The 15,478-nt window shown below is 42.7% G+C and overlaps 1 protein-coding gene across 1 annotated transcript in view; it reads right to left on the bottom strand.

Annotated features, from left to right (window-relative positions):
• Positions 1-15,478, bottom strand: part of slc30a6 (solute carrier family 30 member 6) — a 43,012-nt gene that overhangs the window by 17,775 nt on the left and 9,759 nt on the right. The window contains exons 5-6 of the mRNA XM_079559946.1: positions 4,711-4,753; positions 3,171-3,236 (exon numbers count right to left, since the gene is read on the bottom strand). Of these exons, the coding sequence (XP_079416072.1) occupies positions 3,171-3,236; positions 4,711-4,753 (109 nt within the window). The remainder of the gene's footprint in view (positions 1-3,170; positions 3,237-4,710; positions 4,754-15,478) is intronic.

The following is a 15,478-nucleotide window of genomic DNA, read 5'->3' as shown; positions in this document are numbered from 1 at the left end:
GACATTGGAGATGAACCCGATATTGTAAATCTGCAGATCTTCCACACATTATTCTTGTCCTACATGACAAATATTTCTGTATAGGTATCGGAATGAGTATCGTTCAGGTATTAGTATCGAAAACCAAGTATTGTTTAAGTACTTTTTTTTACGGTACCCATACGCCCCAAATGTCTTCCCATCAGCCTTGACGTCGACTCATGGTGCAGAAGGACACACTCTGATCTCCTGTGTACGTCATGGAGCACTAACATACTACGGGAAGTGTATGCTGAATATTGCACTGTTGCTGACCCCGTGACTCGACGCCGAGGTCCGGGGGTCGATCCCATCAGCTGGACGGCATTAGTGGCTCACTGGTCATATAGAGGTTAAAGCTGATGTGGGCTGTCAGTGATCTGATGGCCAAACATAATGCTGTGTGTGTGCACTCGCTCAAGTGCATTATGGATTACTGCTAATGAGATGTACGCGCATGTAAATCCCACCACGCCGCGCCTTCTATAGGGACAGAAAACCACCTGTTATAGCAGAATATTCAGGCTTAATGCTCATTAAAGACAGATACGTGATTAGTGTGTTTATTTCTGGTGGAATATTTTTGTTTTGCCCTTCAGTATATTTCTACAGGTACAGCAACAAGTAAAATGTAAGACGCCATATTCAAGGATTCCTAATTTGGATATTTAAGAGTACATTGGAACTCTTGAGGAAACTTTTGTGGAGCGTGCTTTGGACCGTACTTTTCTGTTCTTTTTTTTTTTTTATCAAACTGATACATTTAAAAAAACAAGCAAGCAGTTCCATGATTTAAAACAAAAAATGATGCCTGCGGGATTCACACTCAATGCTGCAAGGCTTTAATATTTAACTCATTTAACAAGTATTATTTAATGACTTCTTAAAGGTGCTTTATGTAACTTTTTATGTGAAAAAGAGTTGATATTTGTGCGTATTTGACCTTGTAGTGATCTAGCGCAGCTTCCAGAGTGGAATCAAGCCAAATATCAACTTAAAAAAAACAACATTAAACTAGATTTTCAATGTTTTGCACCATAAATTATTCTAAATGCCAATTACATTTTACAGAAGGGGGTCCCGGGGTTGTTTTATGGGTTGCCGCCTGAAAGATTTGGGAACTGCAGACCTAGCCGATGTATGAGTGGTCAGCATGGCGCCTTCACTTTCCATCACAGTGGTCTCTAGGACGCAACAGGATCAATTAATTGGAAGTTTTTCTCTGCTGACGGACCTGTCCTTGAAACCACTGTGAGCCAATATAAAGGCACCATGCTGACCATTCACACAGCCGCTACATGAAATAAAAAAAATCTAGTTTTTCTTGTCTGCAAGAAAAGTTCCATACTGCACCTTTAACTATTGTGAAAAAGGAGCTTGAGACACCATCCATGAGGTTAATTGAAAGCCTTTTTTTTAACCTTCATGGCACTGAAATACAATTTGCATACTCATTTGGAACAGTGTATGTACACAAGTGGAGTCTGACTACCAACAGTCCAATTGGGTAACTTACTGTTCATATAAACGATGTGAGTTTAGAACTAACTGTAAACATAAACTAGGCTGTCTGATTAAAGGCACACTCATTGCGCTATATCCGTCTCGCTCCCGTGAGTTCAGTAGGAAGCACACGCTCGGCTGAGCCCGTTCTCCACACTGTACATCTACTGTACTGTTCTATATGTCCAACAGATGATGGCACACAAATACTTTCTGGCCAACTGACGCTAAACAAGAGATTTGCACTCGATCATCGCTCCTCAACGCCTCACGGTCAGGGGTCAGCTGCAAATACACTGTTGGCCAGTTGTCTCTCTCTTTGAGCGCACACAAACAGCCAGAGGGAGTAAACGATAGCGCTGAGCCGCTGCTGAGGCTGACACCACATCTAGGTTGGGAAGAAAAATTCTTCGAAATCTAAAATCTTACAAACAAAAAGACATTTTTAAACCTTACCTCACTGCTCTTAGCCTGTAAAGTGATATCTTTGTACAAAAGAATAGCTTGATTTACGACAAATTAGTGTATTTTTTGTTTTAAGTTTGCACTTTTCATTCACCCGTTGAATCAAAAACTGAACCGTGCATCAATGAGAGTACAATATTATAAATACATTTGTATGGGCTTATCATAGGGGTGTAATGATACACAGGAATTACTGAATTGCTTTGGTCCAGTCTTCGTAGCATATAATTAAGGAATATAACGAAGCCGAGGGGAAACTAAATGCAGCAGCTCATGTTAAACATGTGTCGTAGTAGTGCTGTGGCATTTCTCGCCACTGCACTACTACGACACAAATTTAACAAGAGCCTTCTGTATTCAGTTTCCCCTTGGCTTCTTTGTGTACAACTGCTAACACAAACAGATATGGAAGAGTCACGGTGAGGCTCGTGTTGTCATTATGTCCCTGATCTACGAGTGACACCTGTTGTAGAGTAGATTAGGTTTTAATGCCCCGTCTGAATAATTGTATATTTTAATGGCTCAAACAGACTCAGTTCTGTTTTTAGATAGATAGATAGAAATCAGCCTTCATCACTTTCTATTAATGGATTTTCGTTTATTTTTTATATATTCAATTATATACATATAACAAAATAGCATTTTTAGAAAATGCAGCAGGCCAAAAAGTGGTCGCTGGCCGCAATTGGCCATAGTTTGGACACACCCGACCTACACACTCGCTTTCTGCAGCGTTTAAAGACTTCGGATAGTTCAAAAATGTATTAGTATAATCAATGCCACCACTCAAAATGCAGCGCTGAAGAAAAATAAACCAAAACATGTCCAAGGAGAGGTCCATCACTCAATAGCATCCGTGTGAAATGGACCATCCCCATGATGTGGCTTGAGGATGGGTCAAATTCAGAGAACTAATTTCTCTACAGAGATGAATAACGTATAACTTAAAATGTGTGGTATGTAATGAATCATCATCTCTGGTTCTCAGGTTGACTGGGTCCCGTACGAGTCCTCGTGTGTGGACATTCATTACCCTTGACAAGTCAAATAAATGTGAAATAAAGCACTCTGAGAGCCTACACAGTTACAACAGCGTCTTAGCCATTCAAGGGACACCGTCAGATGTTGGCGCCCTGTCGCCTGGACGTGTTGAAGCGCACGCCGGAGTGTGACACTGGACTCACCCAAACGAGTAGACCTGACTGGGCTTCTTCATGGCCACCCAGGAGCTGATGAGACAGGTGATCAGGCTGTGGGGCGCGGACAGGGCGAGGGACAGGGCGAGGACGGGGAGAAGACAGCGGGAGACAGACAGAGACAGGCAGATCAGTGACAGCGAGCCATCAGGAACACAAACAGGCTCAGGGTCAACGGCAGTTCATCACTTCAGGAACACATTCAAGGAAATTCACCAACAAGCCTGATACATGTGTGCGAGTAAAATTGAACAACAGCGGGGCTTGTAAAAAGATGAAGACAACGTGGCTAATTGGGCTGAATCCTGGGTCCCTACTGTACGAAATATCCAAACAGGCCCACAGTTTACGACTGTACAGGCTGGAAATCATGTTTTGGTCCAGGCAACTAGCAACTGGTACATTTCAGATGTCCGATTAGGAAGTGGCTTGGAACGCCACTCGAACTTATCCTTACATGTTGTAAACTTGGACGTATCACTGTGGCCCAAGTTCAGGCATGAGCTCAAAACAACAATGGCAGTGGAGATGAGAAGTGTAGCTGAAAGAAAACTTTAACTTAACCACTGCAGGTCGCCTGATATTGTTTTTCTGAGGCTGATACCAATTTTTGGGGATGAAGATTGGCCGATGCACTGGCAGTATTTTTGACTTTAAAAAATGTCTGATCTCTAATCCTGGGTGTGAGACACGACATTCATATACTGTTAGCATTTCATTAACTGGCAGTTATAGCATCAGGTGTTTGGTTAACAAATGAGTTTATTCTGCTGAAACGCTCTGAGGTACCGGTTAACAGTTGCCTTTTCAGGAGCTTTGAAAATGTTGTTTCATGACACAACCCTAAATAAAGTGATCAAATTTATGTTACACATCAGTAGTTGCAGGGCTATCAAAAGTAGGGCTGGATACTTGTAAACGATACCAGTTTGGTATCAGAAAAAAAGTTTAGGTTCTGATATATCGAAAGCAGGTACAGAAAAAAATCTCTTAAGATCCAAGTTTTGATGCTGTTGGTCCATGGACAGCATTAAAGGAAGTGACTTTGTTGCTTCAGCTCAAATAATACAAAAAATGTATTTGTATTTGTCTCTATTTTTCCATATATGTTTTGCCCAATGTTTGCCCAATTTTTTCCAACATTTTTTTCTCGTTTACACAATTATTTCCCCCTCATTTTTGCCCATTTTCTTTTACAAACATCCTTCCTTCACAATTTTTCCTTATTTTTGCCACAATTTCTCCCATTTTTCCCCCAAATGATACCCCATATTCCACACATTTCTTGACATTGGAGATGAACCCGATATTGTAACTTTGCAGATCTTCCAAACATGATTGTTCTGTTTCCTGATTCTAGACGACAAATATTTTAGCATAGGTATCGGAGAGAGCATCGTTCAGGTATCGGTATTGAAAACCAAGAATCTTGAAAGTACTGATATCGAGAGAAAAAAATGACGGTACCCAGCCCTGAACAAAAGTAATTGGGTTAGTAACTATGGCGTGCAGAGCGCAGCACACTCACCTGAACAGGTCGAAGATGGTGAGGTACGTATAGGCGGTTAGGGCTGTGAAGACAAAGGACACATTAAACTGTTACCACACATGATAAACACAAGTGGAACTGTGTGCTTGATCATTTGTCTGTTTCGTTTTTCTTACGTGCTAAATTACTACCTACAAATTGGTGTCAAGAGACCAAAATGTGAACAGCCCAGTTCCACAACGCAACAAAAAGTGGGATTATGTGAGATCGAATGCATCATGTCATTAAGGTCATTTCGTTCGTCGGTTGGGTGTTTGTTCACTCAGCCAATAACTTTCCCCAGCCAGTGGCCAATGACTAAACGGGGTCAATTACCCACTTTAGCCCACAAAGAGTTGCTCAGGTCGTCCGCAGAGGCGCAGTGAACCAGTCTACCTGCCATGTCTGTCCGTCTGTCTGCCTCTAAGCCCCACCAAACCAGCTTTCTGTAATCAGCCTGTGCCGTGGGGGCCAGCCGAGCGGATTAGCATGGCTTTGTGTGGAGAGGAACATTTTGTTTCCCCAGCAGCCCGGTCCGTGTTGGCCAACCTGACGCCGTGTAATCCTGACAGAGGCTCAGGGAGCACACACAGTCTCTCTGTGGGGGAGCGGGGCAGGGTGATGGGATGGGGGGAGCCAGGAGATGGACAGGATGGACGGGCTGCAGGCGAGACAAGTGAACGGACAGGTGGACAGGGAGTGAATGGGAGATGCTCGAAGGACTTAAACACTTTACAACTACTCTCACTCACCGAGTAGAGATCAAAGTCAGGTCAACTCTGCATTAGTTAGTTCAAAAAGGTTAATTTTTTATATCGCAGAGTGAAGCCGTTTGAGACAGCTAAACTTTACCACCCTCACGAAATTTCCATCCATTCATCCATCCATTTTCTTCCACTTGTCCGTTTCCGGGTCGTGAGGGCAGCTGTTGGAGTTGCCCAAATCACATTGCACCAGCCCCTTATGGCTCGTCCTGCAGGTGGTGGGTCCACAGAAGGACGGCCTCACGATTAAACGGGCCTGTTGGTCTCCCATAAGAGGCTCCTGAATCGCTCTTTGTCACCTAGGACCTGTTTGCCATGGGAGACCCTACCAGGGGCACGAAGCCCCCGACAACAGAGCTCCCAGGATCATTCGGGTGCTCAAACCCCACCACTACGTAAAGGTGGCGGTTCCAGAAGGAGCCTCACCAAATTTGTAAGACTGAATTAAGTTTTATCCAGAAATGTGCTGTTAATTCGTTATTGTACTTTCTAAAGTAGCCAAATTAAAACATTTTCAAATTCCCTGAGCCATCTACAATAGATTTTAGGGGGAAAAGGCTGTTATCTCCAATATTACATCACACTTGTTTTGTTTCAATCGGTTTCTGGAGGATTCCTAATACTTTACAGAATTAAAGAGATTGACGTTTGAGATATTCTCTCTTCATTGGACTTATAGTAATAACTAAATTGACTCGTGACCAGCTTCTCTCGGCTCTGCTTCTCTTATGGCACATTCCCACCGAATGCGTCCAAATGAAAAGTATATACTGTAGCTCTAGGAGCATCAAGAGATGTGCAGCGTGTTCCAAGCTTTTGACACGTGTCCTGTGCCTCCAACACGGCCAACGCTAGATTTGGGATTGTTGAACTTTTGGCAAAATTGGTGGTGCGTCGACCAATCAGGGGCTATTTTTTGTAAATGAAGCGTCTCATTCTGAAACCAAGCGCCTCTCCCTGACCGATCCGACTCCAGAGTCCGCAGCGCACTATTGTTTGGATGTTTGTTCTGGTTCGGGCCGGAGTTATTTTGATCCGCGGCGGCTCCTCTTCCCCGCGCGATCGATGCGGTTTGATGTCACCGTGTTGTGTCGAATTAAAAGCTGCAGACGATAAAAGCAATAATAATACAAACGCTGACATCACAGTGACCCCGGCTGGAGCGGCGGGGGCCCGGACGCGATCGATGGGCGGGCTGAAATTTCCCCCGGCCCGAGCGTTGCGGCTAGGTTTACATGTCGCGCACACTCACACACACACACACACACACTCTCACACACACACACAGTAAAGAAAAAGAAAGGCAGACGCTCGATGGACTCTGGAAATGTGCTGCTTACAAACACTGACACCCAGAGGACGAGTGCATGCGATACCGATAAGTCATGTCTCACAGCGCTGCACCTGATATCAGCAAAAACAAGGGACAAGATAAAAAAAATAAATAAAAAAAAACAATTAAAAATACATGATGAATAAACACAAGCCATGGAAATTCTTGTTGAGGGTGAATAATTAACCAAAAATGTGGGGGGACTTTCTCTGCATTGTACTTGATGGATGGTGTCACATGTGTCACAAATGTCTACTTTTCCCATTTACTGAAGGGGGGTCTATATACAGGAAAAAAATCAGGTACAGGGCCTTTGATTATCGTTCTAGTAATTTCTATTTTGTCGTGAGGAGTTAAGACAGGATTCTTGGAAGCAATAATGAACCGATATTTTTCCAAACAATACGAAAGTAGGGTGACCACCTTCAATGGCAGTTGATGTGAGATGTTGTCAAAACGTAATAATTCATGAAAATCAGCGTCAAAGTGAATCATTCGCTAATTTGGCCTCAAAGCTCACATAGAGACAGCAATAGGTCACAAACTATTCCAATCCAGAAATATGGGACACTTAATATTGTACATTTTAAACAGTGTGGATCAAGGTTTATGTTTGTTGCACCAAATCAAATGTAAGGCAAAAATTCGGGAAACATTAGATCAGGAAAAAAAGGGGTTAGGTTTGGGCAAAAAAAAAAAAGTTTCCATTAGTAGTTGTGGGGTGAGGTACTCTGGAACACACGTTATATTACTGAAGGAACAACAGAAAGGCGAGGAAAGGTTTCGTGAGCCGCGTTGAGAACACCCAGGACAAATAGAGTATATATAGAGAATATTCAGAGGTGTCAAGGTGAATACGAGTGGAAAGAATAGAGAGCTAAAAGTAAAACTATGATGGTTAGACAAATGTGCCAAAAAAGACACGATGTGAACACGTTTCAAACCTTGGAAGTCAGAGGTAGTTGAGCGTAAACCGTTCGCTAGGGCTGCCCCAAGTCGTTTCCAGCTCTCACTATCCCTCCCAGACAACCCGATCATTTACGATACAGGCCTTTGACGGCACAAAACATTTTAGCTACTAAAAGAAAACAAGTCCATTACCTCAGCTAAAAGAAAAAGAGCTAAAATAATCTACTCCGTTTAATGTTCTGTTGTTGTATCCTTAATTCAAGTATTTAACTGACTGTATCATTCTACCTTTTGCATCTGTGAGTGGTCAGAGCACAGACTTGAAGAGAGGTGAGCACAGTTGAGGGCACACGTTGACATGAACATTTAACAGGCTTTAGCAGCACACTGAGCAGGGGCTGGGTACAGGAGTGGAGACAGACGAGAGAGGGGAATATGAGAGGAGCATCTATTATTAATGCCGTCTGCAGAGGAGCAGACCCAACACTCGCCTCACTTCAGTGCGCCTTAAACTAACCTTTCACACACGCGCGGGCTTGGTTCAACTTGTTATACAACATGACGTACTGAGGGAAACTTATTACTATTGCGGCACAACTATTTGTGGTTTTCTGGGCACATAGTTTACATTACCCAACTAATGACTCTTGTGGTGAATTGGTGATTCATCCATCGTGTCAGAGGAAGATGCATGGCAACGTTCTGTGTGCTCGTCCTCTAGGCTCTGATCTAAAATGTGTTGTTCCTATACCATTTTTCCAATACTTGAGTTCCGAGTAGTCGCTGAGACCAAGTACCAGCCCAATACCGCAGCAAGTGAATAAAAACAATGTCAAAGCCTGCTAAAAATATGCCAAAACCTACAGCCCATGGTTCATTGTGCAGATAAAGCAAAGTCTGTGCACTGTGACTGATGCGGCTTGATGGTACATTTGAGGAAAAAAAGACAACACAAATGTGATTATTAGGGGTTTTATAGTCTGCAGAGCCCAAAACACACAATTTGGCATCGGATAAAACCAGGTCTGAGAGGGTTTAAAACTAGGGCCCTGAGATATCATCCATCATTATTTAAATGAGGGCCGCAGCAGGGTGCTCAGGGCCCTGGGTGCGCAGTATTTACCCCTTCGCCCTCCCAGTCCGACACCCATACTTGCTGGACCTAAAATAGATGAAAAGGCAGCTTTGTTGTGGATGCGGGAGGATGTTGTTGATAGTGATGTAGCTTAGAATTGATGAGCAGTCATATCAGAAAACATTGGCTTTAGCTTGGACGCTCTAATGTTTCAGGGAAAAGTGTGTTGTGCACATAAACATATCTATATGAAGATGTGCTAACCGCAGCAGAGCAGCTTGGTGTGGTTCCGGTAAGCGGTAAAGTGAGCCGCAGAAAACACACACACACACACACAGGCCAGCGCTGTCGCATGTAAACTAAAAGCTTGTATCGAGCGCTTCAACTGCTGCGGTGAGGGGTGGCTCCCATGGGTGCGGGACGGGCAGGGTGAGCAGGGGTAAGGTGTCCCCAAGATCTGTCTCCGCTGAAGCCCACCGACAAAAAGACTGATGAAGATGAGGAGGAGGAAACTGGAGCCGGGAGCGCGGGGACCACACAGCCCAGCGCTAAAAGCATATGGACACAAGTAATCACAACACCATTCATTAATAACGCATGCTGGGCAAAACTCGAAACACGCCATACTGGGTCAATATACTGATCCTGCTCGACATGATCCTCCTATGGCGCTATACAAACAGGCGGCCACAGAGATGCCGGACAACTGCTTTATGAAACAGTGTATGAGGGCGCATTTCACAGGCCAACAGAGGGTTATTATTGATTTGAACATTTCAAATGTCCACGTGAAGAAAAGAGAGGAAGAATTACCGCTGGCCAGGATTTGTGAAAAACAAACGGCATGTTAACAAATCTACAGCCTGCGATGAACACATTGCAAGAAGAAATGATCAGCGTGAGAAATCAAAAAACAATACCAGATGACGTGCGGCGCTCCTCTCCTCCACATAGAGCTGACTTTATCACAGACTACACTCCCTAAATCAGAGTCTGTGCCGGATTTAACCAGTGCTAAATGTGATCATCATTGTGCCTCAATGCTGGGTCTGCAGTGTTTACAAGACCAGCTGCTAATGTCGCTAACTAGCTAGCGGCAACTGGCTCTGGCGATTCTGAAGCTGCTTGATTCTTAGGGGCTTAATTAATCTGTAAAACCCAGTGTCTAAATAGTACTCAGAAAATGCTAAATAAAGAGATATAGCATAATCCATATTGAGCAAAATTTGGCTGCAGCAAAAATAATCAAAAGGCTTCTTGCTACGTTGCTACATGTAAACACATGGGAAAAAACCACATGGAGTTGTAGTAGTTCGGCAAATGCAAAAAGGGGCCAATTAGTAGTAAGTAACCTCAATACTCAATAGTAATATTGAATAAAAAATAAATGAATGCAGCACATGCAACAGGCATTAAACATCTCCATTTAACAACATTAAAGAGGCTAGATGAAAGTTAGTCATTTTATACTCACTACTGCCACCTCTGGTCTTATGCGTAACTGCAGCTTCTATATTAAGCTCGTGCATGACGGCACTTCGGACCCAAATCAACACCTTTCTGAGTGACAGTGCAGGATTTTAGAGGCAGTTGTGGTGAACAGGTCTGAGCTCATTCTACACATTAGGACATGGCTGAAACATGTAGGGGGAGGAAAATACTTAGTTTTAACATTTTTAAACTCCGTATAGTCCCTTAAAGCCTTGGAAAACAATGATAATTAAATTATATGCAATCGAAATTAATATAAATCAAAGAGCAGAATTAAAATTCTCTCATTGTATAGCCTACTTTACTCAAGGAAATGTAAATGAGTAACTAATTACAAGCCAATCGGCTGTGAAAAAGTCTGTCCATAACGCCTCAATACACTTTAAAAAAGTATGTTGAAAAAAATTTCTCGTATTCGTATCAGTTTCAGAAAAAGACAGATTTGATGAGGGAACAACATGTTTGGATGTGACTGGCTGGTAAAAAGCCAGTGAGCAAAAACTTCAACTCACAGATGCTGGAAATCTGACATGTCGGTATTACATTAAAACCACGTTACCTAATCTTTTTGTAAAAAATCTGCGCCCTACAATCCGCGCAAAGGCCCTCGGCAGATCTCCAGTCGCAGCTATCGGTGTAATCAGAAGCATTACGCATCAGTTAAGAGTATGTGAAGGGAATAGTAGTCAATGTAACACAATATTTGAGTAAATGAAGTGCAGGTCATGTTTGTTATCCAAATATCTTCTCTCAGCAACACATGATCCTCGCAGAGACCGCACACAGCCGTTCATGTCTATCAGGTTAACCAGCAGCACAAGCCGCTCCCTGTAGACATCCTGTCATCTTCAGACGTGACCATTTGAAACCACGCTAAAGTGCAGTGTGCGAGTCCGTGTGGGATTGGGCCGCGTTAAGCCGTCCTCGGGCCCATCACGGTGGTCTGATGTCCTGACCCTGTGAGCTGGAGGCAGGGGGAATCAATGGGCGTCATCTGTTCACTCACATTTGCTGTTCCACCATTTTAGTCTAGTCTTAGATTACGCTTTATTCGAGATTTTTTTTTTTACTTCTTCTCTGACACATTAGCAATTTCTCCCTTATACACATAGAACATAATGCTTGAAAATGATTTGTGGAGGTAATTTGACCGCTGAAATGTTAAACACAAAAGGGGGCAGGTGTTTTGAGCTCTTGCGAAGGAGATACTGGGGGCGTGGGCTCTGCTCTTATTTACAACTAATTTTAACATTTTCTGGCAGGCAATAACCCTTTTTAGCACACAAAAGCCAAAATTGGGCCCTTATGAATGTTTTGACACAACTTTGTCCAGCAAAAGTGAAAAAAGTGCACTCGAAGCTAGCCGTTAGCATGCACCATGAAGTATGATTAGCATCCGCTGTTATATGTAGAAAATGTGGGCCGCTGACCCACTTTGTTCCCCTCCATGTCTCTTTATTTGGTACAAGGTGGGGTATGGGAACTTACGTATTTGAAAAGCGTGTCAGCCTAATGGAAAGGGCTGGGCCCCTTTTCCACACCAGTTTCAGTCGCAAACATGTGGTGGTCGAGGGAGCAGTGCGCTTTTAACGAAGAGGTGTATTTTCCCCACAAGGCTGTGTTTCTGATTGCCCTAACCATAGCCCTAACCCACAGTTAGGAGAAGCCTTCTGACTGATCGCCCTGAGATGGGACGTAAACTGGTCTGATTATTTCCTGCGGGGTCACCTAAAATCCCTGGTTTAAAACAATCATCCACAGGCACAGAAGACCTAAAGAATAATATCCAAAAACTGTCAATACCTGGTGAAAGAGTTGGTCTTTTTCCTCCTTCAACGTGACTATATGTAGTTAATTGTAGTTCAACATGACTTAAGCACAAAGTAGGAAAAAGGACTTTATAAATGGTTCAAAGCTATGGAGGGAAAAAAAGGGAATTTTGCATATTTCTTATGAGCCTCCCTACAAACACACTAACCTTGAGCTTCATGATATTCCCTATAGTGAGAATATGATAAGGTTACAGTGTATGAATGATAAGAGTGGCACAAATGTGGTGGCAGTTTGCGAGCGGCGCACACAGCCAGCAGCGGCGTACGTGTGTGTGTTTCCCCCCGTGGGATGAGGCGCTTCACCAGCTGTGTTCCGACATACAGAACACCAAGGGCCTGGGGACAGCACACACAGATCACATGGACCCACTCCATATCTCCAAGTGAGGAGGCGCAAACACAAACAGAGACGTAAACAAGAGCACATCTGGAGAGACGCGCTCAAGTTTACATCCAGAGCCTCAAATGTATGTGTAAAGCCCCCAAAAAATTTGACAAAAAAAAAAAATGGGGCAGACACTTGACCTGGTTTGAGAGGAAGAGCAAACCGCAGCTGGGGACTTTTAAGACATGAAGCCATAGTGTGGAGTGGCCTCATTTTGTCATTTAGTTGAGAATGAGAACATTAAGCCTGGTCCATTCACACTTATAGGTTTAAAGAATGGTGCCTGGGGGGTCATAGGCGAGAGGCAACAGGTCAATTTACTGTAGATTCATTAAATAAATATCATGAAATCAAAATAATGGATAGAGCCAGGTTTACATTGGGGTTAGTGGGATAGTTTGGGGTCTGTAGGAGCTACTAATGTTGCAACGTCTAAGCTTGCTTATAAATATCTGATTTTATTGCCGCTGCTGTCTCCCAGAAAGGAAATGACACATTTGGATTACAGCGTCATCTCGTGATACACGTGGATACCACACATGTCAATCTTTGTGACAGAATACACGTGTCAAAGCAGGGCTGGGCAATTGATCCAAATTTAATTGAAATCGCGATCTCTACTTTGGTCAACCTCAATAATCGTCATAGGACTTTATAATCGACAGGTTTACAGCTGTTTCAGAATCTAGTTCGGGATGAGACAGAGGAAGACTTTTGTGCATTAAATGAGACTTGATGAAAGCATCTGTTTTGGTTTGAGCTGAGGTTTGAATAAAATATGCATCTAATTTTATGAATCAGCAAGATGTATTTAATTTATTATGAAAAAATAAAATCGAATTGAAAATCGAGATCGATCAATATGGAGAAAATAATTGTGATTATTTTTCCCCCCCCAAAATCCTATGTCAAAGTAAGGGCTGGGTACTGTTACTTTTTTAAATACCAGTACTATAACAATACTTGGTTTACAATACCGATATCTTTTTTTGACACCTATACTAATATCTAGAACCAGAAAACAGAGCAATAATATTAATTTATTCCAAAAAAGACAATTCCTTTTAAATTTGCATAATTAATCAAGTTACTTCTTTTATACTTAAAACTTTGACACTAATTTCAATACTTTCATTTCTTTCAATACAAGTAGTACTTCAACTTTCTTTTCCGATACCATACTATCGAACGGTACACAGCCCTAGTCCAAGTCGAGACGCCGCACTGTTATGCCCTGGAAACGTCCAGCTCGCTAGTGGAAAAAAACATCATAAAATAAGCGTTGCAAAGGGTGAGTTTGATCTATTTTAACTAACATTAGAACAAAGTTGTTGAGAGAGAAAAGTAGCTACCACGAGAACAAATCAATGTTTCACCTGCAGCATTTCACCTGTAAGTCTTAATAAAGGACTTATGTCTGAGCCAGTGTCCTTCTTGTGAATGAACCACATGTTTGGTCATTGAATCTAACTGGACTCACTGAAGCACTCACCTTCACCGATTGCTCTACAATAGAAGTGAGCTTGTGTACTTGCTGTGTACTGTCACAGCGCGTCGAGATGATGTAAGGGCATTAAAAGCAGTAGTTGGACACCGAGGTGAGTAAAGTGAAGCGTTCGCTCTCTGCAACAAAGTGAGATGGACAGAGTCGAACAGCGAGGGACGCGTTTGGCTCCAAAGACAAATAGCTGATGTCTTTGGTTTGTTAAAAGGTGAAAGCTGATCCAGTCGTTCCACTGCACAATTTGATCCAGGAGCCGCAGGCCTGACGGTGCAGCAGCTCTTCTGTGGAATCATCACAGGGCTCAGTTACAGCGACAACTAATGTGCTTTAACAGCAAACAGTCCTGCACCTCGCCAGGTCAATACATGCAGGGCTGTCGATTCTACAAGTAATATTCTTCATTATCCACAGTAGTCATTCTTTCAAAGTCAGAGAATTTGAGTTCTATTTAGTATAGCTGGAACAAGAAAAAGCAAACTTGGCAGCAAACTTGGCAGTTTTTTTAAGAAAGAATAAGCTCAAATGTGCAATATCGGACAACTGCAAAGGGGAAAATCATGCAATGGACCCTGGAAAGGGCAAAGATCGTGGGGACAGAAGAACACAAACACGAGTGCTGGATCCAGGAGATGATTGAAATCAGGAAGCAAGCCACAAGAGCAATCAACAGAGACAATGGCGCCTCTGACGAAGGTAAAGAAAAAATGTAAGGTAAAGCTAACAGCCTCTTCATCAACTATCCTCCTAAAATAACCAAAATGAAAATAAAGGTGCCATTGATTTGTTAGCATTTGCCAATAAAACGCTCGTAAATCAACTGTTTAATCGAGTGTAATTCCATCTGCTGTCTGAAGAAGGTGCGCTCCAGGCCAAGTTGAAACCCTGACTAGTCTCTCACACATTAGTATGTCTTTTCATACTCAAAGAAAACTGAAAACCTAGGAATTGAAGATTATAAACTGGAGAGTTACTGGACCCACTGCTGAGCATTCGAATAACAGTTTAGGGGAGGCCGGATAGACGATTTATGCACAACTGTAAAACTCTGGAGTCTCCTGAACATCAAGGTGTAGGATCCTCCAGAGGCACCAGCAGCTTCAAATACCTGTTTGCTGCTTTGTAGCAGCTGTTCTCTTAATCTGATGTATTTGTCTGGCAGAGCCGTCTGCATTGTGCCTTTATCTGCTCAAACCCGTGTGTGCTCTGAATCAGTCACAAATCTCTTAACAGTACGATGATTAAGCTTAACCTTTCATGAAATATAGAAGGTTTTCATACCTAGTCCAACGGCATTAAACTATTTCACTCTTTCCATCAACAGAGAGATCCTTTTTCTTTCCCTTATTGCTTGAAAATGTTGGTCTGCTTGATAATGTGGAACGTCTTTTTCCAGTAGTTTTTCCCTTAACCGGGCTTAACCTGACAACTAATCATCCCAGGCATCTGAGATTGATGTCAGTGATTCAAAGAGCCAT

The sequence above is a fragment of the Gobius niger genome (assembly GCF_951799975.1).
Source record: "Gobius niger genome assembly, chromosome: 7".
Lineage (NCBI taxonomy): Eukaryota > Metazoa > Chordata > Actinopteri > Gobiiformes > Gobiidae > Gobius > Gobius niger.
The sequence above is the reverse complement of the archived record's forward strand: the minus strand, read 5'-3'. Positions and strand labels throughout refer to the sequence as shown.